We start from the raw sequence: 22100 nt of genomic DNA on the forward strand, positions 1-22100 counted from the left end.
AATGCAGAAAAAACAGACATGCTTGTGGTTTATTGAGAGTGTAGGAGGAATGCAGTTTATTCTTGTGCAATGTATGTGGCAGGAGATCCAGTAGATGTTAACCATCTCGCCAATTATTTATCAACCTCTTCAACAAGTTACGTACAAGTGATAGTGTAAAACGTAGACAATGTAACAGAAGGAACCAAGTAACGACAAAAGAGGGGGAAACTGATGTTCTCGCTGCTGTTGCAGTTAACTATTGGATCCCACTCAGCTGCATGAGGAAGTGGCAAGAGTCAGGTGAGCGTCGTATGCATTCTCTGTTGATATAGTTTCCATCCCTCAAACCTCTCTCTGTCAAGAACTGAATGGAAATGATAATGAGAATCGTGTTAAATTCTGGGACTTAAGACAGGATATTCCAGTGTCTCATGTATCTTGTCAAATGATGAAGTGACATTTACCAACCATAGCTAGGTAAATTGCCGAAACATACGCTATTGATCTGTTGACATTCCCATTACTTTCATCAGGCGAAACATCAGCATACATGGAGTGTAAGCGTCTGGTGTGGGTTAGTGTACCGTGAGCTCATAAGCCCGTTTTTCATAGACGGAATATTGAATGCACTCAAATATCACAGCCTCCTAACAGACCATCTTCAACAGATGCTAGAAGTCATCCTCCGCAGACTAGGAGGAACTTGTGGTACCAACATGATGGGTGCTCAGCACATAGTTATAAAGTACTAGAGCATGTCTTCACAAATTGTTTCCAAATCGTTGGGTTGGGTGCAGAGGATCCATACCTTGGCTGACCCTTTCCTCGTATGTGACACCTGTACACATTTTTCTGTGGGAAAAACTGAAAGACACTGTCTAAAAGGACATAACTACACCCAATGCTATGCAAAATGACATGTTACTGCAACCTGCTTGGACATCTCTGGTGAAATACTAGCACATGTGGAGCAGTCTTTCCATACCAGACTGGAAGCATGTATTGCCTCTGCTGGTAGTCATTTTGAACACAACTTGTGATGGCCAGTTGTCTTGTTACTGGTCAGAATCCACAAAACTGTTGTACGTGCTTGAGTTGGTCTTTTGTGTGTGCTACCACAGGTATAATGTAAGTGCCAATGTGAGAAGTTTTCAGGATACGGCATCTTGTAAACAACAAGTATCACTGACATCCTAATTCACCCTACTTCTCGTTCGTTAATGTCAATAGGCATTGTTCCCTTTAAAATGGTGTATGTTTGCACAAAAAAATAATTTTCTAAGTATTATTAGAATCTTTTGACTGGTTAATAATACAAGACCCTGACTGCCAATCATTTCTGTGAAAACTGCACCTCCCATTTCCGCAGTACCGGTGGTTCGAGTATATTAGTCACATAGGTACATCTGAATGTTTATTAGACTATTGTGTATAAATTTTATGTAAATTGGTCAAGAACTTTCAGAAATTTTGCTGAAAACGTACATACGTGGTGTGATCAGAAAGTAACAGGAATTTTTTAACTTTGTGGGCTTTATACATCAGATTTTATTTTTTTATTGTCTTGCTCGTAAACATGTTCCTGGTCTATGTTTGCATTTTCAGCTGTTTTGAATGTTTAGTTTATTGTTGACACCTGGAAAGGTTATACACGTTTTCAAATGATCGGTGAATGTTTACGTTTGAAAAATGGTGGTGGGAAGAATTTGCATTAAATTTTACTTGAAAAGTGGAATAAATTGCAGCACCACATTAGAAATGTTGACAGTGGTTTTTGGCAAATCTGCTATGAGTAAGACAAGAGTTAAAAGTGGTATAAACATTTGAAAGAGGGTCGAGAATGATGATGAAGACAACTGCTGTTGATACACTTCTACATCGGTTACTGATGACACTGTGGAAGAATTAAAGAAAATGATGCTGGAAAATCGCTGACTCTCCATCGGAAAGATTGCTGATGATGTCGACACATTCTTTGGCTCGTTCCAACCAATTTTTTCAGATGTTTTGGACATGAAAAGCATAGCGGCTTGATTTGTTCCTAAGTTGTTGAATTTCAGCCAAAAACAATATCATGCTAGATCACTCAGTAATTGCTGAATGAAGTTGGCATTGATCCACAGCTTCTGAAGGAGGTTATAACAGGTGATGAAACCTGGGTGTAAGGGTGTTACGTCAAAGCAAAGACCTAATCATCCCATAGGAAACTGCCTGAAGAGCCTAGATGAAGAAATATTCGACAAAGTCGATCACGTGTGAAGGTTCATCTGACTTTTTCTTAGATTACAATGGGATAGTCCATAATGCGTTCCTGCCTTATGTTCCTGTTGTCAGTAAGGAATACTACCCAGAAGTTATGCACTATTTGTGTGAAGTAATCTGAAGAAAATGACAAGAATTGTGGCTGACCAGTTGGTGAAATTGTCATGACGACGTTCCCCTACAAACCTCAGTGCTTGTTAGATTTCTTGGCAAAGAAACAAAACTGTTAGCATTGCCTCAGTCACCATATCCCTGACATGGTTCCTTGTGACTTGTTTCTATTCCCAAGGATGAAGAGAACCATAAAACGATGAATTTTTGCCACCATTGAAGAGATAAAAATAAAATTGGTGAAGGAGCTGGACACCACAATCAAAAGTGAGTTCCAGAAGGGCCTGCAAGATTGGGAAAAACACTGACACAAGTGTATTGTATTTGAGGGGGATTACTTTGAAGGAGACAAAGTTGATGTTGATGAATAACGATACTACAAGAAAAACAAAAATTCCCATTACTTTTTGATCATACCGTGTATATTTTTATGTATGTAGTCTATGTCTGCCCAAACATTCCGTATGTTATTGCTAAAAATATGAAGTAAATCAGTAAAGAACTTTTCAACATTTGTGTTAACAACCTTAAATTGTGTCCTTATATAGTTGTACAGATTTATTTGAAGGCACTGACATTTATTTCTAAGTATAGCAAATGAAACAAAGAAAAAGATAAACATTATTTGTTTAGGCTCCCAAGAGCTGTAGCAGTGTGAGGGATCATTTAGGGGTGTGTGGCGGATATGCATTTCTTCCTTTGTGATGCTTGACATTACTGACTCTGATGGACTTTTTCAGTGGTCCATGTGGTGTTGGGTACTCAGTGATGTACTTTGTTGTGACATAAAGGCATCTGCTGGTGAACTCCAACTGCTGCATGCTGCCCAATGAGTTCCTCAAACAAATAATAAGACACATGTATAAGTACTAACATATAATATCACATGCAGAAGTTCTGACAAGTGCATTATTTAAAACACTATCATTGATGTAATGTAACATTAACAGAAATCATTTGTACTTGTTTCTGTACGACAGAGGATACAGAAAACTTTGCATCTCTAACTGTGGAGAGAAAAATCCCAAATAAAACTACGCAGAAATCCTTCACCCTCATACGTGCAGCCCCATATAAACATGTAGTAAGCATGTAACTATTTGTCAAGTAATCTAATTCAGACTTAAGATGTTATGTTGCAATTTTAATTCATTTATATACACTTCCAATGATGTCACTGCCAAATAACATAGCTTGCTGAAATGTGGACCCCACACAGAGAGAACAGTTGCTTTATAGTATGGAAGTTACGAGAAAAAATACAAAGAGAAATGAGCAGAAATGACACTTTTATTCAAAGACAATAATTACACTGAAGTCACAGTGATTTATGATGCTCCCCTGGGCATTATAAAATATGGGACATGGGGTGAAATAGGATGGCAGTGCATGTTCTTCAACATTCTTTGATGTTGGCCTCAACTTAAAGGATTTCTTGTGACATAGTGTTAGACTCAGTACAACAGTGTGATTGACTACTGTTGGATGATTGTTAATGCATGTGGCCATGCTGCAGTAAATCTCAACAACACATCCCACACATGCTCAACGGGTTTAAGTAGGGGGGGGAGGGGGGGGGGGGAGAATCTGGCCAATCCATTCGCCGAATATCTCCTAGTTTCAAAAGCAGTTCCACCCGTGCCATTTGATGTGATCATGCATTGTCATGTATAAAAATGAAGGCAGGGCCAAAAGCACCCCTGAAAAGACACTTGAGAAGTACAGTGTCAAAATAACATTGGCCAGTGAAAGTTTAGTGTCCTAAGGTTTGGAAGTCAGTATTCCCAAGCAACATTATGCCTCCCCACACTATAACCGTGGATCACCAAAATTATCATGTTTGACAATGTTCCTGGGTGCAGTGTGCGTTCCTACTTCATGCCATATGAAGTTCCATCCAGCATTGTCGAACTTGATGGTTTTGGTGGTCCATGTTTTTATGGTGTGGGAAAGTGTAATGTTGCTTGTGTATACTGGCCTACAAATCTTTGAACATGGTACACTCACTAGTCAACAGTTCTGTGACACTGTACTCCTTCCCCATGTATGTCTTTTCGGGGATGCTTTTGGTCCTGACCATTTTTGTACATGATGAAGCATGATTACACCAAATGGCATGGGCAGAGAAGCTCTTGTAACAAGAAGATATCCAGTGAATGGACTGGCCTGCCTCTTTCTTCCTCTGACTTAAATCCCATTGAGCACATGTGGGATGCCTTTGGGAGACTCATTGCAACCTGTCCACATGAACCAATAACCATTCAACAGTTTTCAACCGCTTTGTTGGAGGACTGGAACACCATACCACAAGAATGCCTTACCAACCTTGAGGCCAGCCTCATAATGTGTTGCAGAATATACACAGCTGCTGCTCTCATTTTCTCTGCATGGGCTCTCTTCCATTCCTCTGTCCATTCCTCTGTCCATTTTGTGCCTGCAAGCTTCGTTCTGACTTGACTTCCCATATGTCAACTTTCTGCCTAAATACCTTTCTGTCCAAAATACCTGAATAATTTATCTGAGCTTTTGTGACCTCCTGTATCCAGGGTGTAGTTTTAAATCCTCCTATGTATTTAAGAATTTTGTGCATAAGTCTTGTTTTGCAAAGCCTAGAGACTTGCCCATAAAATTTTAGTCGGCTTTTTCTAATGTCTGCTGCAAGGTTGGACAATTTATGAGTTACTAGAATGAGATTTTCACTCTGCAGCAGAGTGTGCGCTGATATGAAACTTCCTGGCATATTGAAATTGTGCCGGACCGAGACTCGAACTCGGGACCTTTGCCTTTCGCGGGCAAGTGCTCTGAGGACGGGGCGTGAGTCGTGCTTGGGTAGCTCAGTCGGTAGAGCATTTGCCCGCGAAAGGCAAAGATCCCGAGTTCGAGTCTCGGTCCGGCACACAGTTTTAATCTTCCAGGCAGTTTCAATTTATCAGTTGTTTCACAAGGTTGTAGTCCATAGCCCTCTGCTGTTTTCTTTGGCCCTAGTCTCTTTCTGATTTTATGTTCTTCCTTTAATAAGTTTTCTAGGTAACTTTTTATGTTTTGGCCGTCAGCTTTTCACTGGCATACAAGACTTCAGGTTTTAATACTGTATTATAGTGCCTAATTTTACTGTTTTTGGACAATCATTTTTTATTGTACACCTTGTAGGTTCTTTATAGGCTCTCTTTAGTTTTTGGAGGTGAATGTTTTTTGCTATTTTTCTCTTGCCCTGTACGTTCAAGGACTTCACCTAAGTATTGAAAATATGGGACTCTATTGATATGACTGTATTTTGTAGTAAAGGTTTGGGCGTCAGTTTTGTGGCGATGAAATCAGACTTAAAGCCGTCGGCACGCAGACCGTGCTGTCGAACGTCAACGTTGAGCGTGCCAAGTTGAACGTGCTGCTGAACGCTGAGGGACGATGAGACTTGTGCATACGGTACGTGGGCCCCTACGTGCTATACGCGATCGCAACGCACTCCGGCGGCAGTTGAGGGATGTTTCTAGTTAGTAAATCACACTGTTTGCTCAATGGGCGAACGTAAAATTTCCACATTAGCTCTATTAAATTGCACATTTCCTTCATTGTCCGCGAAAAGGAAAGTACCATGTCCAATCAATAAGGACACGGGCTTATAAAAGTTCCGTTACAAACAATGCGGTACAAATTTGGAATACTTCTCCGCATAAGATAAACGTTATTTCATCATTCCCACATTTTAGTAAAACCCCAAGGTCAGTCTTACTTGATCACTATTCCTACCCAGTAGCAGAATCTTTGCAACATGTGAATTATGAAGCGTAAAAGAAAAAGGAGCAAAATATCTTTATACAAGTAGCGCAAGCTGTTCTGTAGATTAAGCCAATCGAACAAAGTCACCCCTCAAAGAAAGATGAGCGTATATTTACATAACATCAAATATTATAACATATACTTATATTAAACTAATAATAAAGTATGAGAACCTAATAAAAACGCGAATGTTAGGAAAAAAAAATTTGGAAGTCCTACGACGCGAACCACCGACCAAACCTATTCTGAATAGTGGAAAGAAACGCTACTCATTACGCTAAACCAACAACTCATTAACTGCACTTAGCCATATTGTGTTACCCTTGCTAAAAACGTTAATCGTAGATAATTATGTTACTAATTGAAATTTAATTATAACAAATTGTACCAAGAACAATGCGTTTTGGGTGGATCTTCAGTGTGTTGCTGCCTCTCATAATACGCAAGTTACAATAATTCTTTTGCCACGAATGTCATGTTTCTCATTATTTTGTTAGAACGAATCACACAATTAACAACGGGTTTCCCAGTGCTTCTCAATTTGCTGGTGCTCAGAAACGGCATATATACATATAGGCTTGAGATGAATGCCAATATGGCGCCTCACAACTCTGTGCTGAAGGGAGACGCGTGCGTGTAACGTATGTGGCGTTGTCCCATCTCATTGGTCAACGCTCAGACACACGCTCAGAATATCTGACATGCCAGATATTGCTCTGCACGTTCGGAAAAACTCCCGAACGTGCTATTTCACGCTATGACGTCAGAAACTCGGCACGCTCAATGCTCAACGTTTGGATGCACGGTCCGTGTGCTGACGGCTTAAGGATATTTGCAGACCAACTTTCTCTGCACATTCTTTAAGAGCTTCAACCTGTTATATTGCTCTTATCTCATCATCCACTAGTAAGGCTAAATCATCAGCAAAAGCTAAACATGAAATTCTTATGTCATCCTTGACTTGCCTCATCTGTGTAGGTTTCCAGCAGTTTTTCTTCTTCAGTTCCTTTTCCCATTCACGGATGAACTTGTCCAGCCCAAGGTTGAATACGAGAGGAGGTGACCATCACCTTGTTGGATGCCAGTTTTGATCAGGAAGGGCTCAGATATTTCACCTATGAATTACACCTTGGAGGTAGTATCGGTCAATGTTTCTTGTTGAGGTTAAGGGATTTTGGATCTAATGCTTGTTCTTCAAGGATATCAAAAAGTGCTTGTAGGTCAACAGTCGTATGTCTTTTCAATGTCCGCAAATGTGCAAATTATTGGGCTGTTTCTGACTGCTTTGCATTTTAGCACAGTCTTTAGATTGAAAATTTGTTCTGTGCAGGATCTACTGGGATGAAAGCCACCTTGGTATTCAACAATTTTGTTTTCCATTTGGCCCTTGTGCTCTTTGAAGAAGACAGGCTGATAGAACTTTATATGCGACCTGAAGTAGGGATATGCCCCTATGTCCCACCATATTCATTTATTGTTATGCCTCTTTTAATTTTATGCATAAAACTACGTCCCACCTTATTAATTTATTATTATACATGCTTCATCATTGACATGTGAGATACCAGTGCAACTATATCTCACTTTTGGGTACATGTTAAATTCAAAATATAACCTAATATTCTATTGGCCCTTCAACATAGTACACATAGGCCGCTTTTTGTTTGTGCATCATTCCCTTTATTACTCTTATTAAAACAAAATAATATTTATATATTTCCCCTTTTGATGCTAGCATTTTACAATGCTTTGTTTGGAGACTACATACATATTCTGTGTGATATGTGGACTAACAATGAAGAGAGCTGATTAGCTAGTTGCGCCTTTTGCATAATCTTAAATCTTTCAGGTAAGTCAGGGAGAGCAATTAGCCTGATCACTTATACTAGGGTAAAGTAACCTTCCCTTACAAAAACTATATAAATACAACTGTAGCATTTAATGAATTCAAAATGATTGACATCACCTTTACAGGATTTTGTCATTTAATAAATTAAATACACAAAACCCATTATGAAATGTACTAAATCACATTTCATAAAATCTTCATTCATAATTTGTCCTTGGCCAGACACAAACATTTATATGATGATCTCAATCAAAACTTGGTAGTGGATTGACATCATTAATTATAGTATGTCTCTCATAGTGGAAGACTCTGAGGATGTTCTGTTTCCTCCAGCATTTGAACTGCTGTTAACATTGCCATTTCTGGTGGAGTCTATCTGAGCAAATCCTGATGAGAAAACTGTCATTTCTCAAACATGCTGCTCAAGGAGTATCTCACAGTAGTAGTAACACATGCATTTTTATTAACATATAATAGCATAATGCAAAAGTGCGGACTTGCACATTTCAAGCATACTGTCTAACAAACATTAATAGGAAGAACATGTTTACTCATTGACAAATGTTGATGAGGGAACAGAAAACTTCGCTCTTGTAACTCTAGAGGAAAAACTCCAGTTTATGTAAATTAAAGGTGAAGTGGGGAGGTAGAAAAGAAAAAGACAACAAAGGAACTGATATCAGTTGCATTGGAACTTCATGCAGAATCATTTTAACTAAGCAGAAACTTAGTACTGTTGCCTTGTGGTGCCACTGCCTGGATAACATTGATGACTATCTGGTTTCCCCTCCCTCATCATGACAAAGGCTACAGTTGCAGTGCATACTTGTTGCCGTGAGGTTGGTAAGTGGTAGAATGTATTGTTACTTTCATATTACTTGATTGTGTGTGAAGTGTAATATAATATTGAAGCGTTCTGCATTCGTCATGTATACCTTGTACACTTGCTGTTATTACTGGGTGTCTCACTTCCTTTTTACTTGCCATGTCATCATCTTCATACAACATTTCCACAATCTTTTTCCTAGAAAACCTATCTTCTTGATTACCAGAATGATTATCAGACACAGTCAAATGACAGATAGCAGGGTCCTCTTTCATTACCATAATTATCAATTATAAATTCAAACACCTCATTCTCATCACTACTGGCTTCGTCATTGCTATCATTATTATAACTAAAGTCAGAATCCGACCCACTGTCACTTAAGCTATGCTTTAGATTTCGTACCTCTTCCACTTTTTTCTCTATTTCAGTCAATTTTGAATCTACATTTTCATTTACTTTTACTGGTTTTTCCTCTACCACCACTGCACATTTGGTTTCTACCTCCATTTCAAAATCATGTTTAATCTGATCTGTTTGGTTCTCAAGTTTAACCCTGTTTTCAGCACAGTTTCCTGGCAGCTTTGACTTCCTGTTTACATTGTTTTTTAGAAGCCTCCATCTTCCTACTGTAGTCATCACAAAGCTTCTTCCTCTCTTCTACACATTTACTACTCAGCAATGTTAATTTCTCATTAGTGTTTTGTACTATTATCTCTCTTTTCATCACAATCTTTGGCTCCCGCTTCAACTTTCTTATTTAATTCTACAAGATTAGAGCTGACTGTCTTAATCTCCTTCTTAATTTATTTCTTCAGTTCGTCCTTTAAGTTAACCATGTCAGTTCTAATAGTATCAGTTTTCTTTTCCACCCTACTAATGTCTTCTTTCACACTACTTTCCATTCTATTCATGTCATCTTTCATACTCATTTTACTCAAACAACTCGGACTACTTATAATTTTCCTTAACATTGCTCCCATATTTTCATCTGCGATAAACTTTTGCCCTTGCTGACTTTCGCTACTAGGTTCCTTCTACTTAACCTTAATGATCTTGTGCAGTTCAGTGCTGTTTTTGTCCATTTCGCTCTTTACAGTAGGACTTCCGTCCCCATCCTTCAAAGTTACATTCAAGTTTGCTTTATAATCGTCTACAGAGCCAGTCCCCCTTAGGTCTTTCTGTTCATTTAACAACTTAACCTGTACAGCTTTATTCTCTGTCATACTGTCTTGTTCGTTAATGTCACTCATTATGTATCACTTATTACAAAACAGCTTTTGCTATGAAATTACCTTATTCTCATTCACTCTTCTTCTTCTTCTTCTTCTTCTTCTTCTGCTGGTGCTGCTGCTGCAGCTGCTGCTGCTGTTGCTGTTCCCATCTGGATCTGCAAGGCTGCAGCAAGTTGTAATTCTCTCGGCAAGGTGTTTTGGTTTATCTTTGGGTCAGCTGTGTCCACCTGCGTGCTGGTTGGCTGCTCCTGTAATCAGCTACTGCTTCCATATAACTCGTAACTGATTGGCTGCTGAATCTTCTTCGTTATGAAACCCCAATGCTGATTGGCTGTATCACTTCTTGCATATAAAACTGTACTGTAAACAATTAGAGTTCACACTTCACTGTCAACTTTCATGAGTTCTTGTTTATTGTGCCCACATACAATAATCCTCATGTTGGGGCACTACATATAGCGGTTCTACCTACTTTATTTCTTTCTTCGTTCGTTATCCTCATTGTCAACGTACTGGCTGAAAAATGGGGTGTGGAAGTCGGACACGGACTACTTTAAATGATGTAGCTGAGAGGTGCATTTCACAGTACTTTAATTTCACTGTTCACAACCCCCTAATAAGGCACAGTTATATGGCCAGTGCACTATTTTTTAACTTTCTATAAGCCTCATTAATAGGTTTCAGGCGAACGTCCACATATTGCTACAATAATTTACTACTGAACATCTACGAGCAGTAAAAACCTAACCACAAAGTTCACAGTTCTTGAAGAATAGAAAGGTACATATGGAGCAGAAACTGTCATGGTTTTTACACATGGCGTAATTGTTTAACACTTACTCAACAGTTAAGTTGAAGCATTGTTGTTGTTCTAACCAACACTGGTTTCTCATCTGAAACTCAACTGTGGACTGACTGTCTCGTGACCAAAAACCGGGCCCTTATATTTCATCACACTAATAGGTGCCGAAACTACACATTGTTTGATGTTGAACTTACAGAAATTACAATTGAAAGTAACTTATTAAATTAACTGAATACATCGAAAAATTCCATCTTTTTAACAGTTTCTTCTACCACAAGATTTAGACCGAATTATTTGTTTTAATGATGAAATTAACATATATAGTTACAGAAACAATACCGTTGACAAAATTGTTCATTAATTCAGGACTGTGTTTGCTAACATGTTTTCAAATAGAGCCAAATGGGTACTTTAAGATTACTTGTATTTTGTCTTCCAAATGTTTATAATTAGTACAGAATTTATATTTGTTTATAAGTCAACAATAGAATTTAAGTTACGAAACAATTATTGATTTCACCCTATAATCAAAGATACTAACTAGGAATAGTCAAAATAAATTAGAAAATCAATTACATACATGAAACTAATCACAAAATTAGATATGGTGTAAAATCCTTTTAAAACTGAGGGCCAACCTTTTTCTTATATGAAAATGCAGATTATATTCATTGTGTTAATGGTTATCAGTTAAAATTGAAAAAAATGAATTTATAGAAGCAGACAGCAAAACAAGAGGGGAAGTAAAATATCCCAGCTTGCTTTGTCACAGTGTTACTGAAGTGATATTTGTGTGAAGTACAGGCTGGCACAGATGAAAGTAGCTCATGTTAGTGTAAAGTTAATGCAGTAAAATTACAGAAACGAAGAGATCAGATGGACTTACCATTTACTTAAAATGAGACATACAGTGAAAAATAAATTTATATATGGTGCTGAAATTGCCATCCCCTGCAACATCAATACACAACTGAGCACATCCAAACATTTTCAGATACATCTTGGTAATGCTCAGATATCGATTGCAGCAACTTCATGGCTGATGTTGTCTTTCAGTTCCTGTATTGTTTGTAGATTTGTTTCATAGACATTGCTCTTTGTGTCCACACAGAAAAAAAAAAAATCATATGTTGCTAGAGCCGGCGATCATGGTGGCCATAAAAGTTCGCTGTGTTGTGGATAGTGTCAAACAATATCAGGCCAGTGATGTATGCCTACCTGTTACACCGCCCTGTAGTTTCTCAGCTCATTTACTAATGTTTATAGTGAAGTGAAATCCAATCAAGCTGGAGACATTATAGACAGGATAAACTGTTATACACTGAATGAATTTGTAAGGGAGTATAAACATTGGTCTGGAACCAGAGAAATTCATACCGTGGGTGTGACAACGATAGAATTAATTGAAGTTTCATAATTTAAAAAGAATAATTTTTTGTGAAAATTCCACTCATCAAATATGTTCAGGTATGTAGATGCTGGTTGAAGATTTGGTGTGAGAATATTATTTCCTGATTAATTTTTAAAGCTACTGATAGGACATTGTGTCCTGCTAGTGATGAAGTGACTAAATCATCACTACAATGAGGTTGCTTTTTACTTTTTTAATATGCTGATGTTTAATGGAGTGTGCAGTATTAGTTTGTGTAAACCAGATTATGATGTATTCATTTATTCACTTCACATTCTGCAGTCGCTGCTGTCACCGATAAGATGAAGAGTTTGTCGTTAGACACCTTTAATATACCAGTTCGGCCTGACATCAACAAAGGTGGTACATTGGGCAGGAAGACAGAAGTAGACACAAATCACTTGAGGCTTGACTTCAGGCGCCTCAAGACCAAGACTGCCATCCATTACGATGTGGAGATCTTGCCTGAGCGACCTAAACGTCTGTTTAGGTGAGAACACCCTCGCAGTATAATTTTTTTAACTATTTTTATTCATGTGGTTGATTGTCTCAGTAAGTTCAGTTATGCCAGCTATTCATCTCCTGTTGTCTCCTTTTAAATACCAGAAATTTTTTTTTTTAATGTAGTCTTTCAGGCAAACTTTTTTGCGGAAACTTTCCTTTCTACTTATCCCATATCCCTTCAAATTACTAAATTATGGGGAATAGTTGAGAGTTTTGTAAGTTTTTTGTGCCAGTTTTAGATTCAGGCGTGTCGTACTCAGTTTCTGTTCTCTTTTGACAGAAATTAAACAGAAAAGTATTCATTTATGTGTCTATAGAGGCTTTACAGTTATTAGAAACTGGTCTTCGCAACTATTGAAAAATGCGTACTTATTTTAACATATGCTATTTATTTAATTCATTTATAACAGTGCCGTGCAGAAATGATACCAGTCATGTTTTACATAAATAAAATGAAATGCATATTATAATATATAAAATGGCTTTCAGAGGCTGATTTCTGAAATACTCCTCTGTGATACTGACAAGGGGAGACTGAATCAGTAATTAAATCACTGAAGACTAAGGATTCTCATGGATACGATGGAGTGTGTAGCAGAATACTAAAGTATTGTGCTGCACATCTTAGCCCTGTACTTAGCCATATTTGTCATTCTTCCTTCAAGAATAGTCAGTTTTCTGAATAATTAAAATACTCAGCAGTAAAGCCACTTTGTAAAAAGGGAGAAAGGGGTAATCTAGACAATTTGACGTATTTTTGTGCCATCAGTGTTTGTTTAAGTTTCTGAAAAGGCTTTTTTTATGTAAGGATAATTGATAATTTCATTTCACATAATTTGCTTCAAAATGTACAGTTTGGTTTTAGAAGTGGTTTAACAATTAAAAATGCTGTGTTCTCTTTTCTCTATGAGGTACTGGATGAATTAAACAAAAGGTTTTTGAATTCTAGGCATCTTTTTTGATTTTAAAAAGATGTTTGATTGTGTTGATCACAAAATATTGCTCCAGAAGTTGGTCCATTATGGAACAAGGGGAGTAATTCACAAGTGGCTCGCCTTTTACTTTAATAACATGCAGCAAAAGGTCATTCTCCACAGTATTGAGAATGACTGATGATGTGAGGTCCATGTGGTTAAATGAAGGGTGCCCCAGGAATCAGTGCTGGGGCCACTCCTGTTCCATATTTATATAAATGATATGTCTTCTATTATCACAGGTAATTGTAAAATGTTTCTGTTTGCTGATGACACTAGCTTGGTAGTAAAGGATGTTGGGAGCAACATTGGCATTGTGTTGAACAGTGCAGTTAAAGATCTACGTTCATGGCTTGTAGAAAATGAACTAACGTTAAATCTTGGTGAGACTCAGTTTTTGCAGTTTCTAATACAAATTCAACAAAACCTGACGTTCTGATTTCATAGACTGGGCATATGATTAGTGAGATGGATTTAATAGTTCAAATTTCCAGGTGTTCTGATTGATAGTAAACTGTCATGGAAAGCCCATGTCCAGGTCTTTTTCAAAGGCTTAATGCTGTCGTTTTTACTGTCGAAACTATCTGAAGTAAGTGATAGACTGACATGAAAAGTACTCTGCTTTGCCTATTTTCATTTGCTTATGGTGTATGGTATTATTTTTTTGTGTAACTCTTCCTGTTCTCAAAGGGTATTTTTGTCTCAGAAATGGGCAGTTCAGACAATAAGTGGTGTAAATTCACAAACCTCTGGTTGACCCCTGTTAGTTAGTCTGGGTATTAGGACACCCTGTTCGTTAGTCTGGGTATTCGAACATTGGCCTCTTAGTGTGTATATAAGATGATGTGACTTACCAAATGAAAGTGCTGGCAGGTCGACAGACAAACAAACGAACACAAACATACACACAAAATTCAAGCTTTCGCAACAAACTGCTGCCTCATCAGGAAAGAGGGAAGGAGAGGGAAAGACGAAAGGATGTGGGTTTTAAGGGAGAGGGTAAGGAGTCATTCCAATCCCGGGAGCGGAAAGACTTACCTTAGGGGGGGAAAAAGGAAAAAAGGACGGGTATACACTCGCGCGCGCACACACACACACACACACACACACACACACACACACACACATCCATCCACACATATACAGACACAAGCAGACGTATTATATATATATACCAACAAGCAACAGTACCTCCATTATGACAGCTGCCACCCATTCCACATCAAACGGTCCCTTCCCTACAGCCTAGGTCTTTGTGGCAAACGAATCTGCTCCAGTCCGGAATCCCTGAATCATTACACCAACAACCTGACAACAGCTTCCGCATCCCGCAACTACCCTCCCGACCTGGTACAGAAGCAAATAACCAGAGCCACTTCCACATCCCCTCAAACCCAGAATCCCCCACAGAAGAACCACAAAAGTGCCCCACTTGTGACAGGATACTTTCCGGGACTGGACCAGACTCTGAATGTGGCTCTCCAGCAGGGATACGACTTCCTCAAATCCTGCCCTGAAATGAGATCCATCCTTCATGAAATCCTCCCCACTCCGCCAAGAGTGTCTTTCCGCCGTCCACCTAACCTTCGTAACCTGTTAGTTCATCCCTATGAAATCCCCAAACCACCTTCCCTACCCCTGGCTCCTATCCTTGTAATCGCCCCCGATGCAAAACCGTTCCCATGCACCCTCCCACCACCACCTACTCCAGTCCGGTAACCCGGAAGGTGTACACGATCAAAGGCAGAGCCACGTGTTAAAGCACCCACGTGATTTACCAACTGACCTGCCTACACTGTGATGCATTCTATGTGGGAATGACCAGCAACAAACTGTCCATTCGCATGAATGGACACAGGCAGACAGTGTTTGTTGGTAATGAGGATCACCCTGTGGCTAAACATGCCTTGGTGCACAGCCAGCACATCTTGGCACAGTGTTACACCGTCCGGGTTATCTGGATACTTCCCACTAACACCAACCTGTCAGAACTCCGGAGATGGGAACTTGCCCTTCAGCATATCCTTTCTTCTCGCTATCCGCCAGGCCTCAATCTCCGCTAATTTCTAATTTCAATTTGCCGCCGCTCATACCTCACCTGTCTTTCAACTTCATCTTTGCCTCTGTACATCCGCCCCGACTGACATCTCTGCCCAAAAAATGCCCAAACTCTTTGCCTTTACAAATGTCTGCTTGTGTCTGTGTATGTGTGGATGGATATGTGTGTGTGTGCGAGTGTATACCTGTCCTTTTTTCCCCCTAAGGTAAGTCTTTCCGCTCCCGGGATTGGAATGACTCCTTACCCTCTCCCTTAAAACCCATATCCTTTTGTCTTTCCTTCTCCTTCCCTCTTTCCTGACGAGGCAACCATTGGTTGCGAAAGCTAGAATTTTGTGTGTATGTTTGTGTTTGTTTGTGTGTCTATCGACCTGCCAGCGCTTTTGTTTGGTAAGTTTCATCATATTTCTTTTTAGATATATTTTTCCCACGTGGAATGTTTCCCTCTATTATATATATATATATATATATATATATATATATATATATATATATATATATATATATATATATATATATATATATATATATATATATATATATATATATATATATATATATATATATATATATATAAAAAAATCAAAGATGAGGTGACTTACCGAACGAAAGCGCTGGCAGGTCGATAGACACACAAACATACACACAAAATTCAAGCTTTCGCAACAAACTGTTGCCTCATCAGGAAAGAGGGAAGGAGAGGGGAAGACGAAAGGAAGTGGGTTTTAAGGGAGAGGGTGAGGAGTCATTCCAATCCCGGGAGTGGAAAGACTTACCTTAGGGGAAAAAAGGACAGGTATACACTCGCACACACGCACATATCCATCCACACATACAGACACAAGCAAACATATTTAAAGACAAAGAGTTTGGGCAGAGATGTCAGTCGAGGCAGAAGTGTAGAGGCAAAGAAGTTGTTGAAAGACAGGTGAGGTATGAGTGGCGGCAACTTGAAATTAGCGGAGATTGAGGCCTGGCGGATGACGAGAAGAGAGGATATACTGAAGGGCAAGTTCCAATCTCCGGAGTTCGGATAGGTTGGTGTTGGTGGGAAGTATCCAGATAACCCGGACGGTGTAACACTGTGCCAAGATGTGCTGGCTGTGCACCAAGGCATGTTTAGCCACAGGGTGATCCTCATTACCAACAAACACTGTCTGCCTGTGTCCATTCATGCGAATGGACAGTTTGTTGCTGGTCATTCCCACATAGAATGCATCACAGTGTAGGCAGGTCAGTTGGTAAATCACGTGGGTGCTTTCACACGTGGCTCTGCCTTTGATCGTGTACACCTTCCGGGTTACAGGACTGGAGTAGGTGGTGGTGGGAGGGTGCATGGGACAGGTTTTGCATCGGGGGCGGTTACAAGGATAGGAGCCAGAGGGTAGGGAAGGTGGTTTGGGGATTTCATAGGGATGAACTAACAGGTTACGAAGGTTAGGTGGACGGCGGAAAGACACTCTTGGCGGAGTGGGGAGGATTTCATGAAGGATGGATCTCATTTCAGGGCAGGATTTGAGGAAGTCGTATCCCTGCTGGAGAGCCACATTCAGAATCTGGTCCAGTCCCGGAAAGTATCCTGTCACAAGTGGGGCACTTTTGTGGTTCTTCTGTGGGGGATTCTGGGTTTGAGGGGACGAGGAAGGGGCTCTGGTTATTTGCTTCTGTACCAGGTCGGGAGGGTAGTTGCGGGATGCGAAAGCTGTTTTCAGGTTGTTGGTGTACTGATTCAGGGATTCCGGACTGGAGCAGATTCGTTTGCCACGAAGACCTAGGCTGTAGGGAAGGGACCGTTTGATGTGGAATGGGTGGCAGCTGTCATAATGGAGGTACTGTTGCTTGTTGGTGGGTTTGATGTGGACGGACGTGTGAAGTTGGCCATTGGACAGGTGGAGGTCAACGTCAAGGAAAGTGGCATGGGATTTGGAATAGGACCAGGTGAATCTGATGGAACCAAAGGAGTTGAGGTTGGAGAGGAAATTCTGGAGTTCTTCTTCACTGAGAGTCCAGATCATAAAGATGTCATCAATAAATCTGTACCAAACTTTGGGTTGGCAGACTTGGGTAACCAAGAAGGCTTCCTCTAAGCGACCCATGAATAGGTTGGCGTACGAGGGGGCCATCCTGGTACCCATGGCTGTTCCCTTTAATTGTTGGTATGTCTGGCCTTCAAAAGTGAAGAAGTTGTGGGTCAGGATGAAGCTGGCTAAGGTAATAAGGAAAGAGGTTTTAGGTAGGGTGGTAGGTGATCGGCGTGAAAGGAAATGCTCCATCGCAGCGAGGCCCTGGACATGCGGAATATTTGTGTATAAGGACGTGGCATCAATGGTTATAGGATGGTTTCCGGGGGTAACAGATTGGGTAAGGATTCCAGGTTCAAGAAAGTGGTTGGTGTCTTTGATGAAGGATGGGAGACTGCATGTAATGGGTTGAAGGTGTTGATCTACGTAGGCAGAGATACGTTCTGTGGGGGCTTGGTAACCAGCTACAATGGGGCGGCCGGGATGATTGGGTTTGTGGATTTTAGGAAGAAGGTAGAAGGTAGGGGTGCGGGGTGTCGCTGGGGTCAGGAGGTTGATGGAGTCAGGTGAAAGGTTTTGCAGGGGGCCTAAGGTTCTGAGGATTCCTTGAAGCTCCGCCTGGACATCGGGAATGGGGTTACCTTGGCAAACTTTGTATGTGGTGTTGTCTGAAAGCTGACGCAGTCCCTCAGCCACATACTCCTGACGATCAAGTACCACGGTTGTGGAACCCTTGTCCGCCGGAAGAATGACGATGGATCGGTCAGCCTTCAGATCACGGATAGCCTGGGTTTCAGCAGTGGTGATGTTGGGTGTAGGATTAAGGTTTTTTAAGAAGGATTGAGATGCAAGGCTGGAAGTCAGAAATTCCTGGAAGGTTTGGAGAGGGTGATTTTGAGGAAGAGGAGGTGGGTCCCGCTGTGACGGAGGGTGGAACTGTTCCAGGCAGGGTTCAATTTGGATGGTGTCTTGAGAAGTCGGATAATTAGGAGTAGGATTAGGATCATTTTTCTTCGTGGCAAAGTGATACTTCCAGCAGAGAGTACGGGTGTAGGACAGTAAATCTTTGACGAGGGCTGTTTGGTTGAATCTGGGAGTGGGGCTGAAGGTGAGGCCTTTGGATAGGACAGAGGTTTCAGATTGGGAGAGAGGTTTGGAGGAAAGGTTAACTACTGAATTAGGGTGTTGTGCTTCCAGACTGTGTTGATCGGAATTTATCCTTCATCAAAGACACCAACCACTTTCTTGAACGCCTGGAATCCTTACCCAATCTGTTACCCCCGGAAACCATCCTTGTAACCATTGATGCCACGTCCTTATACACAAATATTCCGCATGTCCAGGGCCTCGCTGCGATGGAGCATTTCCTTTCACGCCGATCACCTACCACCCTACCTAAAACCTCTTTCCTTATTACCTTAGCCAGCTTCATCCTGACCCACAACTTCTTCACTTTTGAAGGCCAGACATACCAACAATTAAAGGGAACAGCCATGGGTACCAGGATGGCCCCCTCGTACGCCAACCTATTCATGGGTCGCTTAGAGGAAGCCTTCTTGGTTACCCAAGTCTGCCAACCCAAAGTTTGGTACAGATTTATTGATGACATCTTTATGATCTGGACTCTCAGTGAAGAAGAACTCCAGAATTTCCTCTCCAACCTCAACTCCTTTGGTTCCATCAGATTCACCTGGTCCTATTCCAAATCCCATGCCACTTTCCTTGACGTTGACCTCCACCTGTCCAATGGCCAACTTCACACGTCCGTCCACATCAAACCCACCAACAAGCAACAGTACCTCCATTATGACAGCTGCCACCCATTCCACATCAAACGGTCCCTTCCCTACAGCCTAGGTCTTCGTGGCAAACGAATCTGCTCCAGTCCGGAATCCCTGAATCAGTACACCAACAACCTGAAAACAGCTTTCGCATCCCGCAACTACCCTCCCGACCTGGTACAGAAGCAAATAACCAGAGCCACTTCCTCGTCCCCTCAAACCCAGAATCCCCCACAGAAGAACCACAAAAGTGCCCCACTTGTGACAGGATACTTTCCGGGACTGGACCAGATTCTGAATGTGGCTCTCCAGCAGGGATACGACTTCCTCAAATCCTGCCCTGAAATGAGATCCATCCTTCATGAAATCCTCCCCACTCCGCCAAGAGTGTCTTTCCGCCGTCCACCTAACCTTCGTAACCTGTTAGTTCATCCCTATGAAATCCCCAAACCACCTTCCCTACCCTCTGGCTCCTATCCTTGTAACCGCCCCCGATGCAAAACCTGTCCCATGCACCCTCCCACCACCACCTACTCCAGTCCTGTAACCCGGAAGGTGTACACGATCAAAGGCAGAGCCACGTGTGAAAGCACCCACGTGATTTACCAACTGACCTGCCTACACTGTGATGCATTCTATGTGGGAATGACCAGCAACAAACTGTCCATTCGCATGAATGGACACAGGCAGACAGTGTTTGTTGGTAATGAGGATCACCCTGTGGCTAAACATGCCTTGGTGCACAGCCAGCACATCTTGGCACAGTGTTACACCGTCCGGGTTATCTGGATACTTCCCACCAACACCAACCTATCCGAACTCCGGAGATTGGAACTTGCCCTTCAGTATATCCTCTCTTCTCGTCATCCGCCAGGCCTCAATCTCCGCTAATTTCAAGTTGCCGCCACTCATACCTCACCTGTCTTTCAACAACTTCTTTGCCTCTACACTTCTGCCTCGACTGACATCTCTGCCCAAACTCTTTGTCTTTAAATATGTCTGCTTGTGTCTGTATGTGTGGATGGATATGTGCGTGTGTGCGAGTGTATACCTGTCCTTTTTTCCCCCTAAGGTAAGTCTTTCCACTCCCGGGATTGGAATGACTCCTCACCCTCTCCCTTAAAACCCACTTCCTTTCGTCTTCCCCTCTCCTTCCCTCTTTCCTGATGAGGCAACAGTTTGTTGCGAAAGCTTGAATTTTGTGTGTATGTTTGTGTTTGTTTGTGTGTCTATCGACCTGCCAGCGCTTTCGTTCGGTAAGTCACCTCATCTTTGATTTTATATATAATTTTTACCCACGTGGAATATTTCCTTCTATATATATATATATATAAAGCCATGAACGTAGATCTTTAACTGCACTGTTCAACACATATATATATATGTATATATATATATATATATATATATATATATATAGCGGCATCCATTATCAATAAGCTACCACAAGAATTCAAAGATGTTGGCGGTAATAGAGTTGATGGTCGTGTGTGTGTGAGGTGTGCTTGCTTCTGTGTTTCTCTTTTTCTGATGAAGGCTGTGGCCGAAAGCTTTGTGTAAGTGTCTTTTAATTGTGCCTGTCTACAGCTTAATGTGTCATCCTTATGGCAAGTAGCAATTCATCTTTTCCTATGTTCTTGATATTCCTAGCTGGAGTTTCTATTGTTTGAAAGAATATTTTACTGTCAATAATGAATAAATTTATTGAAATTGTATCGTATAATCTAAAGGAGAAGTATAAATGATATTTATTTTATTTTGTTAAATTTATTATTAAAGAGCTTTAAGGTAGACAATATTTTTTTGTTTCTCGGTATTCAGCAAAAACAAATTTCATGTCTGTCCAACCAGTGAGCATGCAACATACAACTGGCCATGTGAAAATCATGAATTTTCTAAATTCAAGTCTGCACATTTGTAATGATTGACCCTGTGTCACGATGGTCACTGAAAATGTAATTTGACTGGAACTGCAGTCGTTTGAAATCAAATGCTGTATTGGTGAGAATGATGGGAATGTGTGAAATGAGTACATTGTCTCCTTTCGACATTCCATTAAGAATAGTTGCCTCAGTGATATTCCACATGTTTCTTTACAGCGAGTCTTGTTTCATTTTTTACACGGTCAGGGTGGATTAATGTTTTGCAAGGGAATAATTGGCATGCCGCCTTTGAATGACAGTTTGTACAATGGCACACCAGGAAATCCAACGAATTTAGAAATTAGATTGGATAATTAACAATTTTTTCTGGCTTAATGACATACGTCATTAGCATTGCACTGCTCTTCTCTCACTAAATTGTCATAATAAAGGTCAAGTGCAGGGCATTCTGGCACAATCATGCCAAAATGAATGGTTAAGCGTTTGTCCTTGATTTTGGTCAGAGCTTGATTGAAAATATTGTCCCAAAAACCAATGGAATTGTCATTGCTAATGGTATGAACATAGTGCATAATGTCTTCACTCTCTGAATTTTTCTCACAAATCTTTTGGTTTGGATGG

At 40.6% G+C, this 22100-nt stretch overlaps 1 protein-coding gene across 1 annotated transcript in view; it reads left to right on the top strand.

The window, feature by feature from the left end:
* The window catches only part of LOC126419138 (protein argonaute-2), a 276737-nt gene that overhangs the window by 70682 nt on the left and 183955 nt on the right, over positions 1-22100 (top strand). Inside the window, exon 6 of the mRNA XM_050086246.1 lies at positions 12541-12748. Coding sequence (XP_049942203.1) covers positions 12541-12748 — 208 coding nt within the window. The remainder of the gene's footprint in view (positions 1-12540; positions 12749-22100) is intronic.

The sequence above is a fragment of the Schistocerca serialis genome, chromosome 9 (genome assembly GCF_023864345.2).
Source record: "Schistocerca serialis cubense isolate TAMUIC-IGC-003099 chromosome 9, iqSchSeri2.2, whole genome shotgun sequence".
NCBI classification, from domain to species: domain Eukaryota; kingdom Metazoa; phylum Arthropoda; class Insecta; order Orthoptera; family Acrididae; genus Schistocerca; species Schistocerca serialis.